The following is a 23,610-nucleotide window of genomic DNA, read 5'->3' as shown; positions in this document are numbered from 1 at the left end:
TCTAAATATGCAGAAAAAAGATGAATGATAAAGAGAATGAGTGATAAGAAGATGTATGTTACTTACTTATCAAGAGAATAAGAATTTTTACGTGACATTTCTATATTGTAATTAATCTTTGCCTATCTAACATCACCATTTACTCCAAAGACCAATTCGAATATTAATGTATTTATTTTATATTTTTATTGTATTTAACTTTTAGATATACTTTATTTAAAGCAACAGTCGGCTTGTCTCCAAAGTCAAATTCAAATCGTAAAATCAATCACTAATATAATTATTAAATTAAATTATCTATATTACATTTTTTGAATAAGACATTTCTCCATTTGTACATTGGCATGCATATATATATATATATCATTTTATCTATGCTAAGAAAAGTCATATGTGATTGACTAATTAAGTTTGTAATATAGATATAAAAAAAAAAGTTGAAGTTAAAAACAAAAATAAACATTTAGCCCCAAGATTCATACTTGCAATTGAAAATCATGTGATTCATGAGTTGAATCCTCCCTCAAAGGTAGATTGGCTTGTGGGATGGTGGTGGTGTTAAATGGAAGTTCATCAATGTTTGAAGTTTCTTGTCCCAAATCTTCCATGGTTGATAATTGGTGATGAGCATTATTATTTGCATGCACCTCATCATGTTGATCAAAAGCTGATGGTGATGAAACATCATCTGACATGGTCTTCTCAGGTAACACAGATCTTGGTGATGATGCAATTGAGAAGATTAAGTTTTCATCTATTGATTCTTGCCTCGCAACTGATAATAACATGCTATGATCTTCATTGCTTTGTGATGAGTTCTCTATGTTATATTGCTCATTGGCTCGTATTAAGTTATTCAAATTATTGATGACTCCATTTATTAAATTATTATTCCCTCCCAAGTTATTATTGCTCCATTCCTCCTCCTGCTGGATGCAAAATAAAAATTTTTTTTTTAAGAAAAATGGAATTTGAATATTCTAATCAAGAAAAAAAAAGTACTTGCAAAAATGGTGACCATAATTTTTCATTTATGAACAAAAAGATTACCGTAGAAATAGATAGTAATGATCAATTCATATCTTACAAATCATAATATTATTCTCCTGGCCTCTTATTTTACTACATCTGTTTTAAAATAAATGTTAATTTAAGTGAATTTAAACATGATGGATGGTAAACAAAATGAAATAATTATGTGTCACTGAATTCTCATATAAAAAATAGAAATATATTACACATATATTAAATTAATGAGATTTGACCTATGAAAGAATAATATTTTGGTTATCACATTGAATGAATAAGATTTTGGTTATGCTGATATATAAGTTTGATTATTTTAATTAGTAATGGATTATTTTGTTAAAAAATATGAAAAATATGTATAAATATTGAGAAATATTAGATGATTAATACTTTTTATTTACGTCTTATATTTGGATTAATATTATTAGTCAATTCTCTTATTTCGATCATGTTATATATATAATCAATTATCAAATTTGTTATCGATATAAAATATATATTAAAATATAAAATAAATATTAAAAATAAGTTAAATAACACGTATAATTATACACAAATATATCATAATAGAATTAATAGTTAATTTTTACTGTGTATATAAATAATGTTTTCAACACTAAAATATTGATCCTTTCTAATTTCTATACAAATACACGTAGAGAATGTTTGGGTAATATTAAGTTGTTAAAAAAAGTCTTATTTCAATCAAAAATATTTTTTTTAATCTGTTTGATAAAATTTTAGTAGTAAAATAAAAATATTAAAAAAATAAAAAAATCGAAAAATTATAATTTACACTTTTTTTACTTAAAAATTATTTTTAACATTATAAATAAATAAAAAAATAATTTTATATTATCGTACCAAAACATAATTATTTGATAAAAAAATATTTTTATATGAAATTTTTAAATATAAAATTATTATTATTATTGAAAAGATTTTTTATAAAAAATCACTTGAAAAAAGATATTTTTATAAAAATTCACTTAAATAATTTAGTGATAAATTTTTTGAGAAATTTTTAGGGACAGTAATTTTCAATTTTTTTGTTATTATTTAACTAACACCAACACTAAATTATTTTAAAAAAATAAATTTTATTAATTTATATGTATAAATTTTAATAAATATAAATATAAATTATATATTGTTTTGTGTAAAATTATTGTATAAATATATATATATATCTAAATTATTGCTAATCAAGCTGGTCATATAGCATTGGTTAATTTTTTTTCTATTGGTAGAATATTTTTATTTCACCATAAAATTTAAGAATACTACTTGATAAAGATAAAATTGGAAGAAGAATATAATAGGGTTTTGAATAGATAATAGGAGGAAATTGATTCTTACCGGAGACACTTGTGCTTGTGTGTCATTGTAAGACAAATCCTCCATAGACCTGCCACGTGTCAATTGCTTTGACGGTGAGGAAGAAGAAGAACTTGAAGAAGAAGAAGAAGAAGCTGGTCGAGGTGCTTCACTTCCTCCAACAGCAGTGGATGTTGAAGCCACCATCATCATCACATCTTCCTTTTCATCTCCATTATCATTCACTCCACCTTGTTGTGACTGCTGTTTATTGCCATGAAACGACGCTCCCCACAGCTCTTCACTTCCAGAACTAACATCTCTGTCAATGTCCCCGTCGTATAACACCGACGACTCTCTCTCATCGGAAGACTCCTCCGCCGACGATGACTCATCACCACCACTCTCACCGTTCTCATCAACCGTTGACGCCAGCGAACCGACCTCGGAAACCTCCACTTGTAGATCTGACGCTATGGAATACGTCGGTGTATGACAGTTATTCAGAATATTCCGCCGATCACTGAAAAAGATCGCTTCATGTCTCTTACTAATCGGAGATGGAAAGTTCTCGTATCCATTTTCTGCGGCGGCGTTTGCGGTTGCGGTTGCAGTTGCGGCGGAGTTATTTGGGAGGGAGAAATAGAGGAGCCTACCGGGAGGCTTATTACTGCTGTATCCGGGGAGATGCTTTCTTGTTTGATCTGATGCTATGGATTTTGTTTGATCATAATTATTACCATTTTCTTCTGCTTTCTCATCTTTCATGGTTGCTGTGATGTTATTATTGCTTTGGATTTTTGCATCAGCTTCTTGTGTTGTTTCGTCTTCTCCGGTTTTCATTGGATTTGGTGTTTGATCATCCATGATTCCACTATTTTTCGCAGCTTCAGCAGCAGTGCACATTAACTGGTCAACTAACCAATCGTGACTTCCTTTATCTGCAAGTGTTGTCACATGCAAGAGAAATTTTAATGCCAATATTTTTTAGCTAAATAATTTGGATGGTTACTAAATATTATTATTTTTATTAGTATTTAATTAGTAATAATTTGTATTTATATTTATAAGAATTTTGTTTGTAAAAAATATATAGTTCAAATAAATTAATACAATTTATATTTATATTTTTTAGAATTTATACACATAAATTAATAAAATTTATTTAATAAAAATAATTTAATATTTGTATTGGTAAAAAATACTAAAAATTGTTAGTCATCAATAATTTTTTATTATGTTTAATGATTTTTAACTATCAATTTTATATAAAAATAAATACATGTGAGTTTTCACATATTATTTATTAATTTAGCTAATATTTTGGACCACATTTTTTTGTTATGAATTGGGATTTAAAATTTAGAGTTTAACTAATATTATATTTTTAATAGAAAAAAGTTTAAAAATCAACTATTTTAATTTATATTTATTAGTATTTTTAGTTAATAATTTAATATTTTTTTAGATTTTGGTAAAATTTTTACTTTTTAAAAATAGTTTATAAAAATTAGTTTTTAAAAGATAATTTTTTAAAAAGTGTAGCATTTATGTTTGATAAATCAAATTAGAAATGACTTTTAATAAATACAAGCAACAATAATTATGTTTGGTAAAATAACTTTTAAAATTTAAAAATACTATAAAAGATATAAATTTAAGCGTTAAATTTGAAAATTAGTTAATATATGAGGTTATATTAGACTTTTAAATTTTAAAAAATACCAGCCAACTTTAAAAAGTTTCACCTTAGTTACTTTTAAAAGTATTGCGATCTTTTAAAAGCCCAAATTCAAACACATAGTCTTTAAGATTTATTAAATACAAAATGAGGAGCTTGTGCTTTTAAAAAGTACAAACACCTCTTTAAAAAAACTTTACTAAATCAAATTTTAATCTAAAAATTTAATTTTATATATTTAATTCACACTTAAATATTACTAATTAATTGTTAATAAAAAATAATAATTCTTTTTGTTCGTTAAGAAAAATGTGAAGTCCTTCTACTTTTAGGTGGGTATGCTAAAAAAACGACTTTTAATAAATATAAATTATAAAAGTTGTGTTTGATAAAATTATTTTTAATATTTTAAAATATTTTTAATAGACATAAATATCATAAAGATATTTATTAATATATAAATTATATTAAATTTTTTATTTTAAAAAATATTTACTCACTTTGAAAAATATCTTTGTACATGTTTTTAAAAATATCTTTTAATGTTTTTATTTTTCAAACACAAACACTCTCTCAAAAAATTTCAGTAAACTAGATAGACTTTAGTATTAAGATGGATTCATAAGAAGTGACATATATAAAGTAAATTTTTTTAATAATATATATATATATATTAAATAATATACTAAAAATGGTATAATGTTTTTTTAAAAAAAGTATTGCTTGCTCGAACATGGTACATTTGATTTGGATTTTTGTTTTCTATTTCCACTTTCAGTATTTTTTATTTTATGAATTTTATAAAATAAATAAAAACAATAAAATTATGTTTTTTATTTTTACATTCTATTTTTTTCACAAAATTTTAAAAATAAAAAATACTAAAAATAAAAACTCAAACTAAATCTGCTCTTAACATGCTTTGCTATTAAAATATCCCATCTGTTTCAGTTCTAACGAGAATCTCATGTTAAAAATATATATAAATCAGATTAAAATAGGTTTGATTTTTAATTCCACTCATATAGTTTGAGACATAAAAAAAATTAGTTATGCTACGTGTACATTAAAATCAACTATCAAAGTCAGCCATCCATATAAAATACATGCTAAAATATAAATACATAATGAAAATAAATTAAACCACACATGTATTTATACATAAATATATTGGTGACTGATTTTGGTGTACAAATAGTATTTTTGAAAAAGAATATATAAAAAATATTTTTACCGAAAAACTAAAATACAAAGATGCATACTCACATAATACATATTAAAAATGTACATACCATACATACTAAATACAAAAAAAAAAAAATTAAAATCACAAATTTAAAATTAATATAAAGACTCAATTAAAAATTTTTAAAATATAAAGACTGAAATATAAATTTAATAAAATTATAAAAATTAGCATAATAATTTAACCTATGTTTTATTCTTATGAGTGTTTCTTCTTCCTCCTTTGCTAAAAGGTATTGAAAAATGAAAAGAAGAAACAAAAAATGAAATCGCAAAAGCAAAGATGAAGAGAAAGAGAGCAGTATATGTTTGTCACCTGGAAGTTGTCTAAATTTTGGGTGTGAATTACTGCCACTACCATAGACATGGTTGGGATCCATAGCTTCATGTTCTTCTTGAGGTAATTGAGGGCTACTAAAGCTTCCATGCCTACTAGAAGGCATCTCCTCTGCTCTAATAACAAAATCTTGAGAGAAACTACCTCCACTCAGATCCATTTTCTCCTCAAAAGGATCATAGGGAATGTCATATGGGCTTCTTGGCATAACCGAAGGTGCAGAACCAGGGACATTTTTGTCAAAATAATTATCTCTTGAAACAACCACTGGTGAAATAAGATTTCTTGGCGGCATTGCTGATTTCTTATCATCCAAGCCATTCTTCTTTGTGTCAGGGTGGAATCTAAAATTTTTTCTACGTTTTCTTTTAGCTATAAGATTCTCTAACCTTTTGTTTCTCTCCAAATCTGACTTTCCAAGATCCATGAAGTTCCTTTGATCGTCTTCCGTCCATTCTATAGCTTTCTTGTTTTCCTCTTGCGTCTCTTCGTCGTCTTCGTCCTCTTCAATCTTCTCTGTTTCTATCTCTGAACTACCTTCAACTAATTCGCGCATGGACGGTTCGAATCTCGATGCTTGCTTCCTAGGAGGCTTGCTTTTCGAGGTGAATTCGTTATAAAACGCGGCGTTTAAGTCCTTGGCCTTTTCTTCTAGGCCTCCATACACATCCAATCTTTTTCCTCTAAAATTTCTCCTTCTGCTTGTGGCATTTTGCGAGGGATACTTATAAAGAAGCTCCCTTCTAGGTCTACTACCTAATGGTATCTTTGGTTTTGATTCTATCTTTTTTGATTGTGAATTTTCCTCATCTTTCTTGACATATTTGAATTGAGTTTGCTCGGAACTCCAAAAGATTTGTAAAAAGATTATAGCACATGCAAGAAAAGGTGACAAGTAAGCCAAGAAATTATAAATGTAAGAAAGGAACATGTATAGGATAAAGAAGATCAAGGTAGCACCTGAAAGAAAAGGATGTTTTTTTGCAAATGTGTAACTAGACTTACTTGAATAACCAACCTTTTGGAAAAGTTTGAGTGGCATTTCCTTTACCTTTGAACCCATTTTTATTAATTTGATTTAAATGTTAGTGAAAGGAAACAAATTAAACTAAAATACTTGTCACAAAAATCAAACTATGGAAAACTCAAATTGTGGGCATGTTGTTGATTATACTGGATAATAAAAAGTAATTCTAATGATCATAGTGGTGGGTGAAAAAAAATTACAAACCCCACTAAAAAAAAAAAGAGATGTGGCTTTTTTCTACACCAAGGAAGGAGAATCCAAGAACAATTACTAATAAGTAATTGGTCTTTTCATGAGAAGCTAAAATGTAAAATGGGGTTGTAATTGAAGAACAATTTTGTAGAACAATGATGGCTAATAAAATTGAATTATTGATTATGATTTTGCATTAGGCTCACACAGAAATCATCTAGAAAATTGAAGGAGAGAGATGCAGAAAGAATGCCAATTAGACCCCCCAAATGGTGGTCAACAATAAACAAATGCTTGATGTTCCCTAATGAATGGTTAGCCATTGAAATCTAACAATTTAGTTAATTTGTGTTTTTTTAAGGAAACTTGTTTGGTTGAAAAGTTCATAGGATCCTATTATTTGGGAGCATTAATTATTTACTATGTATTATTTCCTTTCATTTTAGTGACGCCACTATAAGGAGTTTTTGTTTGTTTGTGGTTTGGATAGAATAAACCAACATGTGGGTTCAATTTTACTTTTATTTTTTATTTAGAACAAAAAGGAAGATTTCGAATGCAATTTAACATCATGAAATTATATTTGTATCATTTTCTCATATACTTTTTGTATGGTATAAAAACTAATTTTTTATTTTCATTTACTTATCAAACGGAATGGCAATAGTATAAGAGAAAGTTTTAGAAACCAGTATTTTTATTAAAATTTAATCAATATTTAACTATTAAAAAAAAGAGTATATAATCTCACATTATTAGATATAATTTTATATCATTAAAAATATTAATAATAACTAATTAATAATTATAAATTATAAAATATGTTGTTTCCCTAACACTACTGATAATGCAAATATCTTATATTAACAACTGTTCATAATTTATTTATCGCTCCAAAGACATATCAATGGATATCTTATATTTTTCATATTATTGGTCTCCCATATAGCCTTGAACGTGATGCTTTCCTTTTTTTTAAATGATATCTTTTCTATCTGAATATAATTTATGGTCTATAAAAATAAAATATATAAAGCGTTAAAAAGATCACATAAAATTTAAATATAATTAAATTATTACATTAAAAATTCTAAACAATTTTAAAGAAGTTTAAATTTATCAAATTTCATAATCTATTTCAAATCTTCATTAAAAATACACAAAAAATAAAATGAATTAAAAAAATAAATTATTCCTCTGTCTCTTCCTTTTCATTAACGTTTCGTTTCAGTCCTCGATATATACAATTATACATTAGACCATCTCCAGTAGGAAACTCATCCCAGTTCCTATTTATGGTCCACCTGTCATAAAAAGTAACTCCACATCAGCTTTTACGTCATAAACAGTAAATAGAAATTCAAAACATCTCTCTCTTCTCCATTAGGAGGAACTAACTTTAGTCCTTGTTGTGGTCCTACTTAATTAATTAATTAAAATACTTATAATCAATATAATTAATTTTTTTTAATAATGTAATTTAAATATTTAAATTTAAAAATAATTCACTATTAAAAGATATTAATATTAAATAAATTCATATATAACAATAATACACAATAGATGAATTTGGGGTTACACTAATTTGTAAAATTACTTAATACAAAGGAAAACATAATTAAACTCTATAGTTGACAACAAGCATTGTGAAATTGCCATATGTGTTCAATCAAGTCCTCCTTCAATTGTCTATGCTGCTGCCTATTTCGAAGTTGGGCATTTTTTTGGAGAAATTGATGGTATGGTGCAAAATCTTCCTCTCCCAGCTGAGGTTGTGATAAGCCATTTTCAACATCATCATACTCTAAGCCTTGAGCAAAATTTCCTACATAGCTGTTTCTTTCATCCTCAACAATCATATTATGCAATATAATACAAGCTCTCATTATGTTGGCAAGCTTTTTCTTTTCCCAAAAACGAGCTGGACCACGTATAATTGCAAAGCGTGCTTGCAACACTCCGAATACTCGTTCCACATCTTTTCTTTGCCCTTCTTGGTATTGTGCAAATAACTTGCGTTTCTCACCTTGTGGCTTTGAGATTGATTTGACAAATGTGGCCCATTCAGGATAAATACCATCTGCTAAATAGTATCCCATTGTATAATTATTACCATTAATAGTATAATTTACCTCCGGAGCACGGTCATTTAGAATATCATTAAACACTGGAGAACGATCTAACACGTTGATATCATTATTTGAACCAGAAACTCCAAAGAACGCATGCCATATCCAAAGGTCTGAAGATGCTACAACCTCAAGTACTATGGTTGCAACCCCACGATAACCACTCATGTACATACCTTTCCACGCCTTTGGACAATTTTTCCATTGCCAATGCACGCAGTCAATGCTACCCAACATGCCAGGGAAGCCACGACCCTCCGCCATTTGTAGCAGGCGTTGTACGTTATTTGGATTGGGTTTTCGCAAGTATTCATCCTGGAACACGGAAATGACACATTCAACAAATTTTTCCAAGCATTCAATTGTAGTGCTCTCACCTATGCGCACATAATCATCAACAGCATCAGCTGCTACGCCATATGCTAACATCCGTATCGCAGTGGTACATTTCTGAAGTGGCGACAAGCCTCTTCTTCCAGTTGCATCAACCCTCTGTTGGAAATACGGATAGACGTTTGAGAGAGCGTCTACTATCCGAAGGAACACATCTCTTCTCATTCGAAATCTCCGTCGAAAAATGTCAGCATTATACACCGGTTCATCTGCAAAGTAATCTTGGAAAAGGCGATCATGTCCTGCTTCTCGATCTCTGTTGATCCATCTACGAGTAATTGGGATAGGGCTTCTATCGATATCTTCTTCTTCTGAATCTTCGAGTAAATACTCATCGATCCAATTATCTATGAGTGTGTTATCTTGCCATCTTCTTTTGCCATACAAAGCCTCATTGAACATATCATCAAAATTTCTAGCCATATGGAGAAATGTAATTTTTAGTTCTCTGTCGAGGTGAGAAACAAAGAGTTGAAGTGGAGTTGTGGAGTCATTGATAGTTGATATTTATAAGTGTGTCTGCAATAAGTACCTTAACGGCTAATTTTGTAACGGCTAATTTTGCAACGGCTACTTTTGCAACGGCTAGTTTTGCAACGGCTAGTTTTCCTTAACGGCTACTTAACGGCTAATTAACGGCTAGTTTTGCAACGGTCACTTTCATGAACAATAACGACACAATAATATTGACTAATTTAAAAACTTACATCAGAAATAAATAAAACAAACTACATCACATACCAGTAATACGCAATAAATAAATAAGAACATACTACATAACTCTACGAATACAAGGAACCATTAAGTAAACCACTTGACCATTATTTTCTCACATGCAATCTCATGAAGAGCTCGTCGTTTCTCACTCATTGTAGACGTGTCAGCATTAAGTATTTGCATATCCATTTCCCTTTCTTTTGCTTTTATCTCCATTTCTTTAATATACCTCTGAGTTTGTAATTCTTGTTCTTTCATTGCCGCTTGAATTTGTAACTCCTTCTCTTTGATTGCCATTATCTTTGCTCTATGTTCCTTCTCCTCTTCTCTTTCTTTTTCCCTTTCCATTAGTTCCTTTTCTCTAACATTCTTAATATCTTCCATGAGAGATAATTTTTTGACAACCAATAATTTTCTTTCGCTAAAATCTTCAGACATCTGTGCTTTTCCCTTACCTCTTCGCTTGCTCTTCTTTGATCCTTGTGGGCGAACGGGAGAGTCCACACCGGGTTCGTCAGCCAACGGTGTTTCTGGGTTTGATGAGGATGAGTATGCTCTTGTTGCACTAACCTTGGTTCTCTTTGAGCCGCCACTCTGTGTAGGTAGTTGCCTTCTCTATTTTTGCTCCAACCGAAGCATGTTCCAATGCCTCTCAAAAGTGAACTTTTGACCATAATTTGTGGAATAAAGTTTATAAGCCAACTCCTTTATATCATCAGCGTTCGAACCACTCCTTATGTTTCGACTAGCTTGATCGTAGCAACCAGCAAATTGTGCAACAGCCTTGTTGATCTTATACCATCGTTTCTTACATGCAACTACCCCCTTGTCATGTCGGTGTAAAATTCTACACAATAGCTATGAATTCGACTCCAAAATGTTTCCCCCTTTTGATCGGTACCAACTACAGGGTCAGTTGAAACATTTAACCATCCACTGATCAGCATCTCATCCTCTTTCCAATGCTAGTGTTGAATACTATCTTGCCTCCGATCTTCAATATTATCATCATCATTAAGGTCGATAGCATCTAATCCACGAGGGTTGGCAAAATCTGAATATTGCGAATTTGGACTAGATTGTATAGGAGTCTGAGAGGATGGGTTAGAAGAGTCACCAACACCAGATGAGTTATGTCTTGATGCACTGAATTGAGTTGGAAACGGCAAAGAAGTTGGAGTAACATTTCCGATAGAGGGGTTAAATATGGATGAAAATGGAAAATGGGGTGTTTCTGAATTTTGATTTTGCGGTTGGAATATATGAAATTGATTATTATAAGGAGTTTCAAAAATTGAAATTAGAGAGATTTTGTGGATTTGGATTTTGAAATGTATTTGGTAGTATGAAGTTTTGATTTGGAACTTGAGAGTTTGAGGTTTGAGATTGTTGGGTATTTGGAATTTGAGGAAAGTTTTGTAAGTAATTGAAGAAAGAGTTGAGTTGGTTTGGATCCATTTTTTCGAACAAAAAATAATAGTAGCAGAATTTTGATTTTGTAAACTTGGAAGAAGATGAAGAAGAGTAGTAGAGAGTGTGAGAATACAAGTGTATCTAAGTGGTATATATAGAGTAAAAAAATATTAATTTATTAATAATAATGGTAACATAGTAACGGCTAGTTTCTAACGGCTATTTGTGCAACGGTTATTTTTACAACGGCTAATTTAATATAATAATATAAATATAAATAATATTTAATATTATTTTTGATATAAATAATTAATATAAATCATTAATTAAATAAAAATATAATTACTTAATATAATTAATTATTATAATTATTATTAAATTAATTATTATTTAATTATTTAATATAATTATTTATTTTAATATAATTAATTAAAATTTTATATAATTATTTATTTAAATAATAACTTGCCAAATGACAAGTTATTATTTATTGCTCTCAGTCCCGTTAAGAGGGGCTTTGTCCCATCGGTGTCCTTGTGCAAGGTCCCCACTCTATTTTGCTCCAACAGTTCCAGTTCCCCTTTTGTCAGAAACAGGACCTCAACATATACCCATTGGAGTTGCTCTTAAGGATAGAATTCTTTTTTTTTTACCTTATTATTATCTTTGGTACTTTTAAATTTTTTGCTATAACTCTTTCACAATTAGAAATTTAGAATCCATGGTTTTAGGTAATTTTTTTCTTTGATTGTTTATATTTAAAAAAAAAAATAGTAAAATAAGAATAATATCAGTTTGGAAAAATTTTTATATTTTAAAAGTAGTTTAAAATTTTTACATTTTAAAAATAATTTATTAAAAATGATTTTTGAAAAATAGTTTTTACTAAAAACAATAATATTTATATTTAATAAATCAAATTAAAAATAATTTTTAACAAATATAAACAATAATAGTTATATTTAGTAAAATAATTTTTTGTTCGGTCGGTTGGTTCCTAAACGGGTCGGAGATGCTGTGTATACGGGGGGACAGGGGACCCGGATGTGGGTTGCTCGTGCGTGATTGGACCTCCCGGGCAAACGTTGAAGAGAGAGGAAAGGAGTTTCACGATCTCCCGGGCTGATGGTGTGATGAGGGGGGAGCCACCTGCAAAAGGGACTCCGACGTTCAAGTCAGAATCCGTACAATGTGGCAGAAAAAGTGAGGGTTAGGTGACGTACCTCGGGGGAGGGGTAGGGCCCTCCCCTTATATAGTCTGCACCTAGGGCGGGTCCTTCGGGATCAGATCCACCTTCCAGGAAACTTCCTTTCCTAGCTGTCATATACCTTGCGGGAGGGGAGGAAGTGTCTTGGGTTCCCTCCCGATTCGGGTTTTGTATACCCGTCGGGTCGGCCGAACGGGCCGGGACATTGGACCAGCTGGGCTGGGCCAGAAACAGTGTCCCCAACGCGCTAGCTACGGTCGTGAACGCCGTTGTTGGCGCGTTCTATTCTACTTTCTCTTTGGTTGGGTCCTCGCAGGGTCAGCCGCTCGTGATAGGGACGTGCCCCCTACGCGCGAGTGAGTTTCATCCGTTTCGAAGGAGTGTCATTCGTCGCCTCGTTCTCCGTGCTTATCATTAATGCCATTATGACTGATTTGAAAGCTTGGGGAAAAAGTCTGTTATACCCCTGACTTTCGCGCTTCCCTATAGTGGCAGTTATTCCTCAGTTTCCAGTTTTTTCCCCCCACTTTCGCGTTCCATTTTCTCATTTCTCAATTACTCCTGCGCTGCTCCTTCTCATTCTCCCTTTCAAGCCCTCTAGATTCTATTGCCTTGCTCTGCTTCCAATTCAACTGCATTCCCTTAGATTTTTCCAACTTTTCTTGACAACAATTTTTCTGGTAAGCACTTCTTTCTCAATCCCAATGCCGCTATTGTTGTTGTTGCCACTGCTTTGCTTTTGTAGTTCATAGGTTGTGTATGCCTATCTGTTTGGATTACGCCGTTGTTTAGCTAGGCTTTTAGGGGGGGTTACCACCGTATTTCTAGCCCTTTTTCATTTTGCTTAACTGTAGATAGACTTACTGTGACACGTAGTGCTAGTTCTGGCTTACCCGGTTCTCCGACCTACCGAACTCATTGACTAAGTGGTGCCCCCACTGTAGGTATGGCACAGCGTCCTGTTACGAGGGCTCCTGTGGACCGGTATGCCTGGGTGACATCAGATGTGAAGGGTACTCCTTCGCAAATAACTCTGGAGGAGCTCACGAAGTTTCGTCAAACCGACCAGTTGTGCAGGGGAGGTCCCGAGGAGGATCACTACGACGTGTTTGTTCCCACGGACCGGGAACGAATATGCCACCTTAATCTAAACACCCCCGGGTTGTTGATTGGATCTGGTTGTACAAAGTGATGTTCACCAGCCTGGGGGTTCGCATGCCCTTCCCCCCCTTCCAACTGGTGCTACTGAACTGATGTGACGTGAAGCCGTCGCAGCTACACCCGAACAGTTGGGCCTCCATCCGATGCTTCGAGATGGTCTACGAATATCTCGAACTACCGGTTTCAGTGGAGGTTTTCTTGTGATTTTTTGTCTTGACGAACCCCTCCAAGGAAGGGAAAGCCAAGAAGGGTTACATGTCTTTCCGGACGGCCCAGGGTAGATGGATTTTCGGGTTGTTCAAAGACTCTTTTCATGGTTTCAAAGAGAAGTACTTTAAAGTGCGGCCTGTTGAAGGTTGACAAACCCCAATTTGACGGTTTGTTTTGCATTGAATTTAGAACATTTTGATAACCTTTTGTCACATTTAGCCTAAGAATTAGCATGGTTTTGTTATCTCTTCCATAATTGTGCTTAAGTGTAAAAACATGCTTTTTAAGCCTTATTTTGGTGAATTCTAGTTTCTGTTTGATTCCATAAGATGCCTTGATGTGTTTGCTAGTAACCTCAGGTTGAAATAGGCTAGGCATGGATCAGAGGAAGCAAGGAAGGAAGCATACAAGTGGAGAGAAGCATAAAAAGTCAAAGAAGCAAAGTCAGCCATGCACGCGCACGCGCACAAGGCGCTCGCGCGCACATTGCAGAATCGACCAGGGACGCGCACGCGCCGATGCTGGCACATGACCTCATTAATGCAACACGTGCCTGGCGATTTGAGAGGGTTTCTGAACCCATTTTTGGCGCCAAATTGCTAAGGGAAAGGAAAAAAAGGATGAAGGATTAAGGGGAAGGCATCATCATCATCATTATCACTTAGGATTTTGATGACTTGAAACTAATCACTTTTTAGTGAGTGTAGTTTTGAGAATTAGTTTCTAGAGAGAGAAGCTCTCACTTCTCTCTAGAATTAGGATTAGGATTAGGTTTAGTTCTTAGGTCTAGATTTAGATTCATGTTCTTCTACTTCTATCTCTCAATTCCTCGTAGTTACCTTCAATCTTTTTCTATTCCTTTGATTGTAATTTCCTCTATGTTGTTCTTATATTTTGTTGTAGATCTACTATTGTTCATTCCATTTTCTTTCAATTCAATAAGAGGTAATTCATAATAAATGTGCTTTCTTTGCTTTTCTATTGTTGATCTCTTGCTTTTGTAGTTGTAGATTCCTTCAATACTTGCAATTAATAATGTTTACTTCTATTGCACTCTATGTGTTTGTTGAAATGCTTCTTTTAGTTTTAGTGTAGATTTTGTTCCTCTTGGCTATGGTAGAGTAATTAGTGACTCTTGAGTTATCTAATTCCTTTGATTGATTGATAATTAGAAGTTGTTAATTGATTTGAATGCCTCTAAAACTCGCCATTCCTTAGGAGTTGATTAGGACTTGAGGAATCAAATTGATTCATCCACTTGACTTTCCTTTACTTAGTAAGGGTTAACTAAGTGGTAGCAATGAACAATTCTCATCACAATTGAGAAGGATAACTAGGATAGGACTTCTAGTTCTCATACCTTGTCAAGAGCCTTTTTTATAGTTGTTAGTTTATTTTCATTGCCATTTACTTTTCATGCTTCTTATCCAAAACCCCAAAATAACTCATAACCAATAACAAGACACTTCATTGTAATTCCTAGGGAGAACGACCCGAGGTCCAATACTTCGGTTTATAGATTTTAGGGGTTTGTACTTGTGACAAACAAATTTTTGCATGAAAGGATTATTGTTGGTTTAGAGACTATACTTCAACGAGATTTCATTTGTGAAATTCTAAACCATCAAAAATCCATTCGTCAAAATGGCACCGTTGCCGGGGATCGAACCCGGGTCACCCGCGTGACAGGCGGGAATACTCACCACTATACTACAACGACAGAGAGTTAAGCCATTTCTGGGCTAGCTCTAGACCCCAGGCCCAACCCCATCTGCGCGAGCGCACGCATCGCGCCAGCGCGCCATTTCACTAATTCGTCAATGTACGCGGACGCGCACTTGCCGCGCGCACGTCCTTGCGTGGTGCCACCAAACTAGGCCATGGACTAGAGAGTTGGGCGTGCCTCAAGCCCATTCTAAGCCTAAGGCCCAATCTCATGTACGCGTGCGCGCATGGTACGCGCACGCGCCCCTGCCTCATATGCCACCCCACGTTAGCGCGCACTGTACGCTCACGCGTGGATCTCCATCCCCCTCAATTCACGCGGACGCGTATATGCCGCGTGCGTGCAAACCTCGTGGCGCGACTCCCAGGCCATTCTCCAGAGAGTTAGGCCTGAGTTGGGCCAACTCTAAGCCCCTGGCCCAACTCCATGCACGCGTGCGCGCACGGTACGCGCACGCGTCCTTTCCTCTTTCTGCTCATCCCCGCTTAAGCGCGTTGTACGCGCACGCGTAGGGTCCACATTCTCTCAATGGGCGCGGACGCGCAAGGTGCGCGCGCGTGCCAATTCAAAAATAGGGATAACCCTAGCTCGCGAAGCACACTGCGCAGTCGCGCACCCCAACCTCCAACCTCATCTTCTTCTTCTCCTCGCCCCAACTGTCATCGCAGCAGCAACACCGGCCGCCGCCGCGCCATCTTCACCGTCGGCGACTCGCCCCCCCTCATCATCACCTTCTCTTCCCCCTCTCACCACCACCCATTCTCTCTCTCTCTCACTCCTCTCTTCCTCTTCCCGGCCGAACTCCCACCGCGCCACCGTCTCCGCCTCCGCGCCACCATCACCGCCTTTCTCTCTCTCTCTTCCCTTCTCTCTTACTCCTCTGACCGACTCACCCTCTCACCATCGCCGTCCCTCCACCCTTCAGTTTCTCGAACCACCGCGCCACCGTTCACGGCGGTGCCAATCTGTCTCTGCTGCCCTATCGTCGTTCCCCCCTTTTCCATTTTCAGTTTTCCCGGCTCCCAGGTTCCTGCTCCATTTCTGCTATCTCTGTTTCTATTTTCCCTTTTTATTTGTTCAATTATGTTACTTCCTAGAATTTCATGTTAATTAGCTAAATTCCAATTTTGCATGTTAGGTTAGATAGAAATAATTGCGGTTAGGTAGCTAGGGCTGGATAGAGGATTCTAGGCCTGATAAGTGCTCCGTATGTGCTTACTCGCTGTCTGTTTCTCTGAATGTTGTATGCTGATTTTGGATTGTTTTTATGCATTCCTTGTCGACTGAATGTCATACAACCACTACTTTGCCTAATTGATGTTGTTCTCCATGCCAATTATGCTATTTTGCTATCCGGGAACGTCCAATTTTAAGCCGGAATGCTGCCCGATTTTCAAAGAAATTAGTTTCATTTTGATCTTTATTTCAGTTTTGGGCATAATCTCCGTTTCCTTTTTGACTTCTCGGATTTGCAAAATCATCGTGAACATAAACCACAACTTTTCTTTTCATTACGCATAAATATCATCATATCACTCGCCTACTTTTCTAACTTACTAACTCCTTTCACCTTTCCACTTCCACTCACCTTTAACCATCTTTAACAAATTCCTTCAACTATATGATGATATTATTGCCTGGTGAATGTGAGTTGTTGACTTTAATGAAGCTTGCAATTTTTGGTTTACTTGTTCACTTTTGCATATTCATTGCAACATCATGATTGTTCTTTGTCTGTTATGACCTGACCATTTTTTTTTTGTTACATGCTAAATGTTTTATATATTCTATCACCTTTTTTAGGATGACGGATAAAGGCAAAGCCATAGCCACCGCCTCCAAGAAGAGAAAACACTCTACCCCCTCCATTCCTTCCATCTACAAGAACTATGCTAGGAATCCATTGCAGGACGAGGATAAAGAGAATCAGCAGTTGCCTTCTACCAATCCTGGCAAATTCCCCAATCTCTACTGTGAGCTTCGGTTCTCTAGATATCGAACCACGAAGCTAAATATTGAGAAGAAGTTGCTCCTACCTAATGATGTGAGACGGCGCATTAATGGTCGGATCCTTGAGTTAGGTATTGACTTTGTTGACCGGGATTTGGGTGACATTAATATATCTTGGGTGAAGGAATTCTACTGCAACTTCTTCCGTCCGACCTTGGATTCAGTTCAGCTGAGGGGTAGAGAGATTATGCTCACCGAGGCCGCCATTGGGGAGGCATTACATTGCCGACACATCCCGCATGACCAGTGTGCCCATCATCAGGCTGAGATAGCCATCCATACCATGACTTTTGATTATGAGGCGCTTCGGCGCGTGATTGGGATACCGGAGGCTTCATGGGTTATGGATGCGAGCAACACCAAGCCAAAGGGGATGTTATTCACTCATTTGACTAGGGAGGCCAGGACTTGGCAGATGATCTTCACCCACTACGTCCTGCCTACCACCCACTTTTCTGAGGTCCCCATGGAGATGCTTCTGCTGATCGGGTGTGTTATGGAATGGAAGGATGTCTCCTTCCCTAGACTTATCCGACAGTGCATGTGGCGGGCGCATATTCGTGGCCTACTTCCGTTTCCTACATTGGTCACGAGTATGGCAGCCTTGGCTGATGTCCCGTGGTCAGATGATGATGTGCGACCACCACCAGCTGATGCAGATGACAGGGAGATTACTATCCCCTGGGGTGTTTGGGTGCACGAGAAGCCACCTGCTAGCCGCCGCTCTCGGGCTAGGGCTGTCATAGGGACACCTTCACCACCAGCCCCTGCAGCTGGCCCATCCTCTTCTACAGCCGCAGCTCCTTCACCATCTACAGACCCTCCAGCAGCACCTGAGCCTACCTATCTCCTGGTCCAGCGTCTCTTCCGGTTCTTAGAGCGAGAGCGACACCATGTCAGACGCCGTTTGGATCGGATGGACCAGGCCCTTATCTCTCTGGGCGTTGAGCTACCTCCGCTTCCCGATTCTCTGGCCTCCGATGAGTAGGATCATCAGGAGGAGGACGCGGAGGCACCAGCTCAGCAGGATGCCCCTGACACTACAGAGCCAGCACACATGGAGGCACCACCTCAGACACAGGAGACTCAGCCGGTCCCACAGCCACAGTTAGAGCCAGAGCCTATCGTTGTACCTCCCACTGATCCTCCGGTTTAGCATCGAGGACGATGCTTGGTTTTAAGTGTGGGGAGGGCACCGGTAGCATTATTTGGGAACCGGTGAACTTTTTCGGCCTAGTTATCTCATTTTGCACATCCTTGTATATATTTTGATGCATTTGCATTTCTAGTTTGCTTTGGATACTTTTATTGCTTATTTTGGATTTTAGATATTTTGATGCTTCTAGATATTATTGGATGCTTTTGGATATTTTTAGATGTTTTGGATGATAGATTCCGTACTTTTAGTTGGATTCTTTTTTTTTATACACTTTGTTTATCTTTGTTTTTAGTTCATAGTTGTGATTAGAAATCATACTTTGGATTGCAAATATTTAGTCACCCTTTTTGCATAAGAAATTGGTTGAGTGAAAAAGGAAAGGGTGAACTAAGAAAATCTTTGAACTTTTCAATCACAACAATGCTTAGTCAAACATTGAGATTTTTCAAGAAGTTTAAATATAGGGCATTAACCCAATTGATTGAAAGAGAATTTTTGAACTTGCTTGAATTTCATACCTTGTGAAGCATGTATTGAATTGAGAACACAAGCTTGTGAGACTTGAGCCTATTGATGTGGTTACATTTTATAACCACCTATTTTCCATTCTTGTGTGAAATTGTTCTCTTTCCATGATTATGACCCTTAATTTGCTTGATTCTATATATCCGTTTAATTCTTGTGTATGTGCATTTATATGATTGAGGCCATTATTTCATTTGCCACTTACCCAAATAGCCAACCTTTTACTCTCCATTGTTAGCCAATTTTGAGCCTATGCTTAACCAACTCATCCTTATTTTAGCTCATTACAAGCCCAAGGCGGAAAACCAATGAAAAGTCCTTGTTTGGATCCTTGATTGGCTTAGGCTAGTGAGAGTGTTTTATTATTCAAAGTTGGTGAGGCTTGGGAACATTGGATGGGATAAAAAGGGGCAATACACTTTTATGTTTAGGAATTGGGCACATGTTCATGTATTGATTAAATGTAGAGACCTTATGCATTGATGTTCTCGTATTTAGTTTGAAAGAAAAAAAAAATCATACATATAAAGAAAAAAAAATGATGATGAAAAGAAAAGAAAAAAAAATTGTGTATAGGAAAAAAAAAGAAAAGCAATAAAGGGGACAAAATGCCCAAAGTGAAGCTCACTAAGAATCAATGCATAAGTGTTGAGAAATGAGAAGAAAATGCATGAGTATGTAAGAAAAAGTGAAGAATGGGTAGTTAGAATAGCTCGCATTTGTATAGGTCATTAGATAGGTTGGGTGGGAAAGTCTATGCTAATCAAAGATTCAAATCCTAGCCCACTTGACCATAAATGATCCTACCTTGACCCTAACCCCATTACAACCTAAATGAAAGACCTCATGATGAATGTATGCATGCATTGAATAAATGTTGATTGTTAGAAGAAAATCAAATTTTGGAAAACATGATTAGAAGAGAATTGAGTGAATTAACCCTTAAACACTTGAGTGAATAGAGCGGATACACATCCGGTGAGGGTTCAAAAGTTCAATCACATGTGTTCACCCACATTATCTATATTCTTGCAAGTTTGAACTCTTTTTAACAATTCAATACAATTGTGGTTTGGACTTGGTCCTTATTACTTAGCTCTTGTACTTACACATGCTCTCTTGGGAATTGATTTGTTTGAACTAAGCATTTCCAATTGCTTTAGATAGTTGCATTTAGATAGGACTCATATAGTTTAGTTGCATTCAATAAATGCCATACCCCTTAGTTCCTTCTTATTTTAGCATGAGGACATGCTAAGGCTTAAGTGTGGGGAGGTTGACAAACCCCAATTTGACGGTTTGTTTTGCATTGAATTTAGAACATTTTGATAACCTTTTGTCACATTTAGCCTAAGAATTAGCATGGTTTTGTTATCTCTTCCATAATTGTGCTTAAGTGTAAAAACATGCTTTTTAAGCCTTATTTTGGTGAATTCTAGTTTCTATTTGATTCCATAAGATGCCTTGATGTGTTTGCTAGTAACCTCAGGTTGAAATAGGCTAGGCATGGATCAGAGGAAGCAAGGAAGGAAGCATACAAGTGGAGAGAAGCATAAAAAGTCAAAGAAGCAAAGTCAGCCATGCACGCGCACGCGCACAAGGCGCTCGCGCGCACATTGCAGAATCGACCAGGGACGCACACGCGTACCATGCGCGCACGCGCCGATGCTGGCACATGACCTCATTAATGCAACACGTGCCTGGCGATTTGAGAGGGTTTCTGAACCCATTTTTGGCGCCAAATTGCTAAGGGAAAGGAAAAAAAGGATGAAGGATTAAGGGGAAGGCATCATCATCATCATTATCACTTAGGATTTTGATGACTTGAAACTAATCACTTTTTAGTGAGTGTAGTTTTGAGAGTTAGTTTCTAGAGAGAGAAGCTCTCACTTCTCTCTAGAATTAGGATTAGGATTAGGTTTAGTTCTTAGGTCTAGATTTAGATTCATGTTCTTCTACTTCTATCTCTCAATTCCTCGTAGTTACCTTCAATCTTTTTCTATTCCTTTGATTGTAATTTCCTCTATGTTGTTCTTATGTTTTGTTGTAGATCTACTATTGTTCATTCCATTTTCTTTCAATTCAATAAGAGGTAATTCATAATAAATGTGCTTTCTTTGCTTTTCTATTGTTGATCTCTTGCTTTTGTAGTTGTAGATTCCTTCAATACTTGCAATTAATAATGTTTACTTCTATTGCACTCTATGTGTTTGTTGAAATGCTTCTTTTAGTTTTAGTGTAGATTTTGTTCCTCTTGGCTATGGTAGAGTAATTAGTGACTCTTGAGTTATCTAATTCCTTTGATTGATTGATAATTAGAAGTTGTTAATTGATTTGAATGCCTCTAAAACTCGCCATTCCTTAGGAGTTGATTAGGACTTGAGGAATCAAATTGATTCATCCACTTGACTTTCCTTTACTTAGTAAGGGTTAACTAAGTGGTAGCAATGAACAATTCTCATCACAATTGAGAAGGATAACTAGGATAGGACTTCTAGTTCTCATACCTTGTCAAGAGCCTTTTTTATAGTTGTTAGTTTATTTTCATTGCCATTTACTTTTCATGCTTCTTATCCAAAACCCCAAAATAACTCATAACCAATAACAAGACACTTCATTGTAATTCCTAGGGAGAACGACCCGAGGTCCAATACTTCGGTTTATAGATTTTAGGGGTTTGTACTTGTGACAAACAAATTTTTGCATGAAAGGATTATTGTTGGTTTAGAGACTATACTTCAACGAGATTTCATTTGTGAAATTCTAAACCATCAAAAATCCATTCGTCAAAGGTCAGTATCCCTTCTGGTTAACTTTGGAGGGAGAACGCCACATCCCGACTTACTGGAGCTTTGGGGCCGAGGCCAATGCATTCACAAAAGTGACTTACAAATGCCTGACCCCACAGAATAAAAAGGTTGCCAATGTACTATTGGCTATTTTTGGCAAAAATAACGTTAACCCACACCTTCTTATGGGTGATCCCGAGATGGGTATGGGTTACATAGATGAGTAGTCGGCTGGTCGTAGCTTCCTGATTTCTAATGCTCAACTTATTTATTTATTTAGCATCCCACTTAACGAGCTCTTATGTGTTTCCTTGTTTCAGTGTCAATGGCTGGCAAACAGGTCAGACTTGACAACTGGTTTTCGATGTTCCTCCCTGGGGACAGCGATGATAGCTCCACCACACATGCCAATGAGGCGCCGCATTCCCCTGTTGCTGAAGTATAATCCCAACCTCCCCAAGGGGAGGTGGTCGGTACAAGAACCGGTCCGATCCCCCGGCCAGAGGTCGAGGAAAGGGGGCGGGACCCAAGGTCGTCGTCGTTGATAATCTGAGGAAAAGGAAACCGACCTCGAGCCTTGAGGGAGTTCTCACCGTAATGGAGAAGAACTTTGATGCCGGAAACTTTATTGACTCCCAACTCCTACCCGGCACAGAGGACTTCTTTCATGGTGGGGATCTTGCCTCCCAAGCCAAGTGGGTGTATCGCACCTTGCTCCGGGCTGCCACCATAGCAAGGAAAGCGGAGAAGTTAAAAATCAAAGTGAAGTTACTGCAGGCGCAGCTGGCTACTTCTGAAGAAAAGGTGAAGACTTCTGATGTGACAGTTGCCCGATTTACCAAGCGAGAGCTTACTCTGAAGGGTCAACTCAACGTTGCTCAAGGTCGGGTGAAGGAGTTGGAGAAGGAGCGCGACAATGCTGTCTCGTTGGCAAATGCCGCTAAGGTTGAGGTTGCCGAACTGAAGAAGAAAAACAAGGAGACTGTGAAGCATGCCCGGAATTCCATTGGGGCCACCGAGGAGGCGATTAAAGCGCAGGTGAAGCTGTTGGCTCCCGACTTTGATGTCTCGCCCGTTAGCGCCTTCAAGACCATCAAGGATGGTAAGATTGTCGACCTCTCGAAGAAGTGAAATGTAAAGACTTGTGGATTTTGTATTATCTCTTTTGCCGTTGTGGCTTTGTGTTATGTACTTTGAACTAGTAGTTTGTAGTTTTATGTAAAACAATTTACCGTTTTGTCAAATGCTGACAACAAACGAAGCCAACCAGTGGCTTTTATGTTTAAGCATTTGGATTATGGCCATATTTTCGTAGCTGTTCAGTGTGGTGCTTCACGATTTT

General features: G+C 35.9%; 2 protein-coding genes, 1 non-coding gene and 1 pseudogene across 3 annotated transcripts; 1 reads left to right on the top strand and 3 right to left on the bottom strand.

The window, feature by feature from the left end:
- Window positions 1-443: 443 nt before the first annotated feature.
- LOC107644968 (uncharacterized) lies at window positions 444-6,699 on the bottom strand. The gene is made up of 3 exons (XM_021116472.2): window positions 5,589-6,699; window positions 2,389-3,287; window positions 444-929 (listed from the first exon to the last, which is right to left on the bottom strand). The coding sequence occupies exons 1-3, from the start codon at window positions 6,670-6,672 to the stop codon at window positions 477-479; spliced, it is 2,436 nt and encodes an 811-aa protein (XP_020972131.1). The 5' UTR covers window positions 6,673-6,699; the 3' UTR covers window positions 444-476.
- A 1,754-nt stretch (window positions 6,700-8,453) lies between these two features.
- Window positions 8,454-9,773, bottom strand: LOC107614815 (uncharacterized). Its single transcript, XM_016316948.2, has one exon. The coding sequence runs from the start codon at window positions 9,771-9,773 to the stop codon at window positions 8,454-8,456; it is 1,320 nt and encodes a 439-aa protein (XP_016172434.2).
- Window positions 9,774-15,707: 5,934 nt separating this feature from the next.
- Window positions 15,708-15,779, bottom strand: TRNAD-GUC (transfer RNA aspartic acid (anticodon GUC)). Its single transcript has one exon. It is a non-coding gene; the product is annotated as a tRNA-Asp (tRNA).
- Window positions 15,780-22,935: 7,156 nt separating this feature from the next.
- LOC148575606 (uncharacterized) lies at window positions 22,936-23,399 on the top strand (annotated as a pseudogene).
- The last annotated feature ends 211 nt before the right edge of the window (window positions 23,400-23,610 follow it).

This window comes from Arachis ipaensis, chromosome B1 (assembly GCF_059453495.1).
Source record: "Arachis ipaensis isolate K30076 ecotype BB chromosome B1, ASM5945349v1, whole genome shotgun sequence".
Lineage (NCBI taxonomy): Eukaryota > Viridiplantae > Streptophyta > Magnoliopsida > Fabales > Fabaceae > Arachis > Arachis ipaensis.
This window is presented reverse-complemented; position numbering and strand designations above follow the sequence as displayed.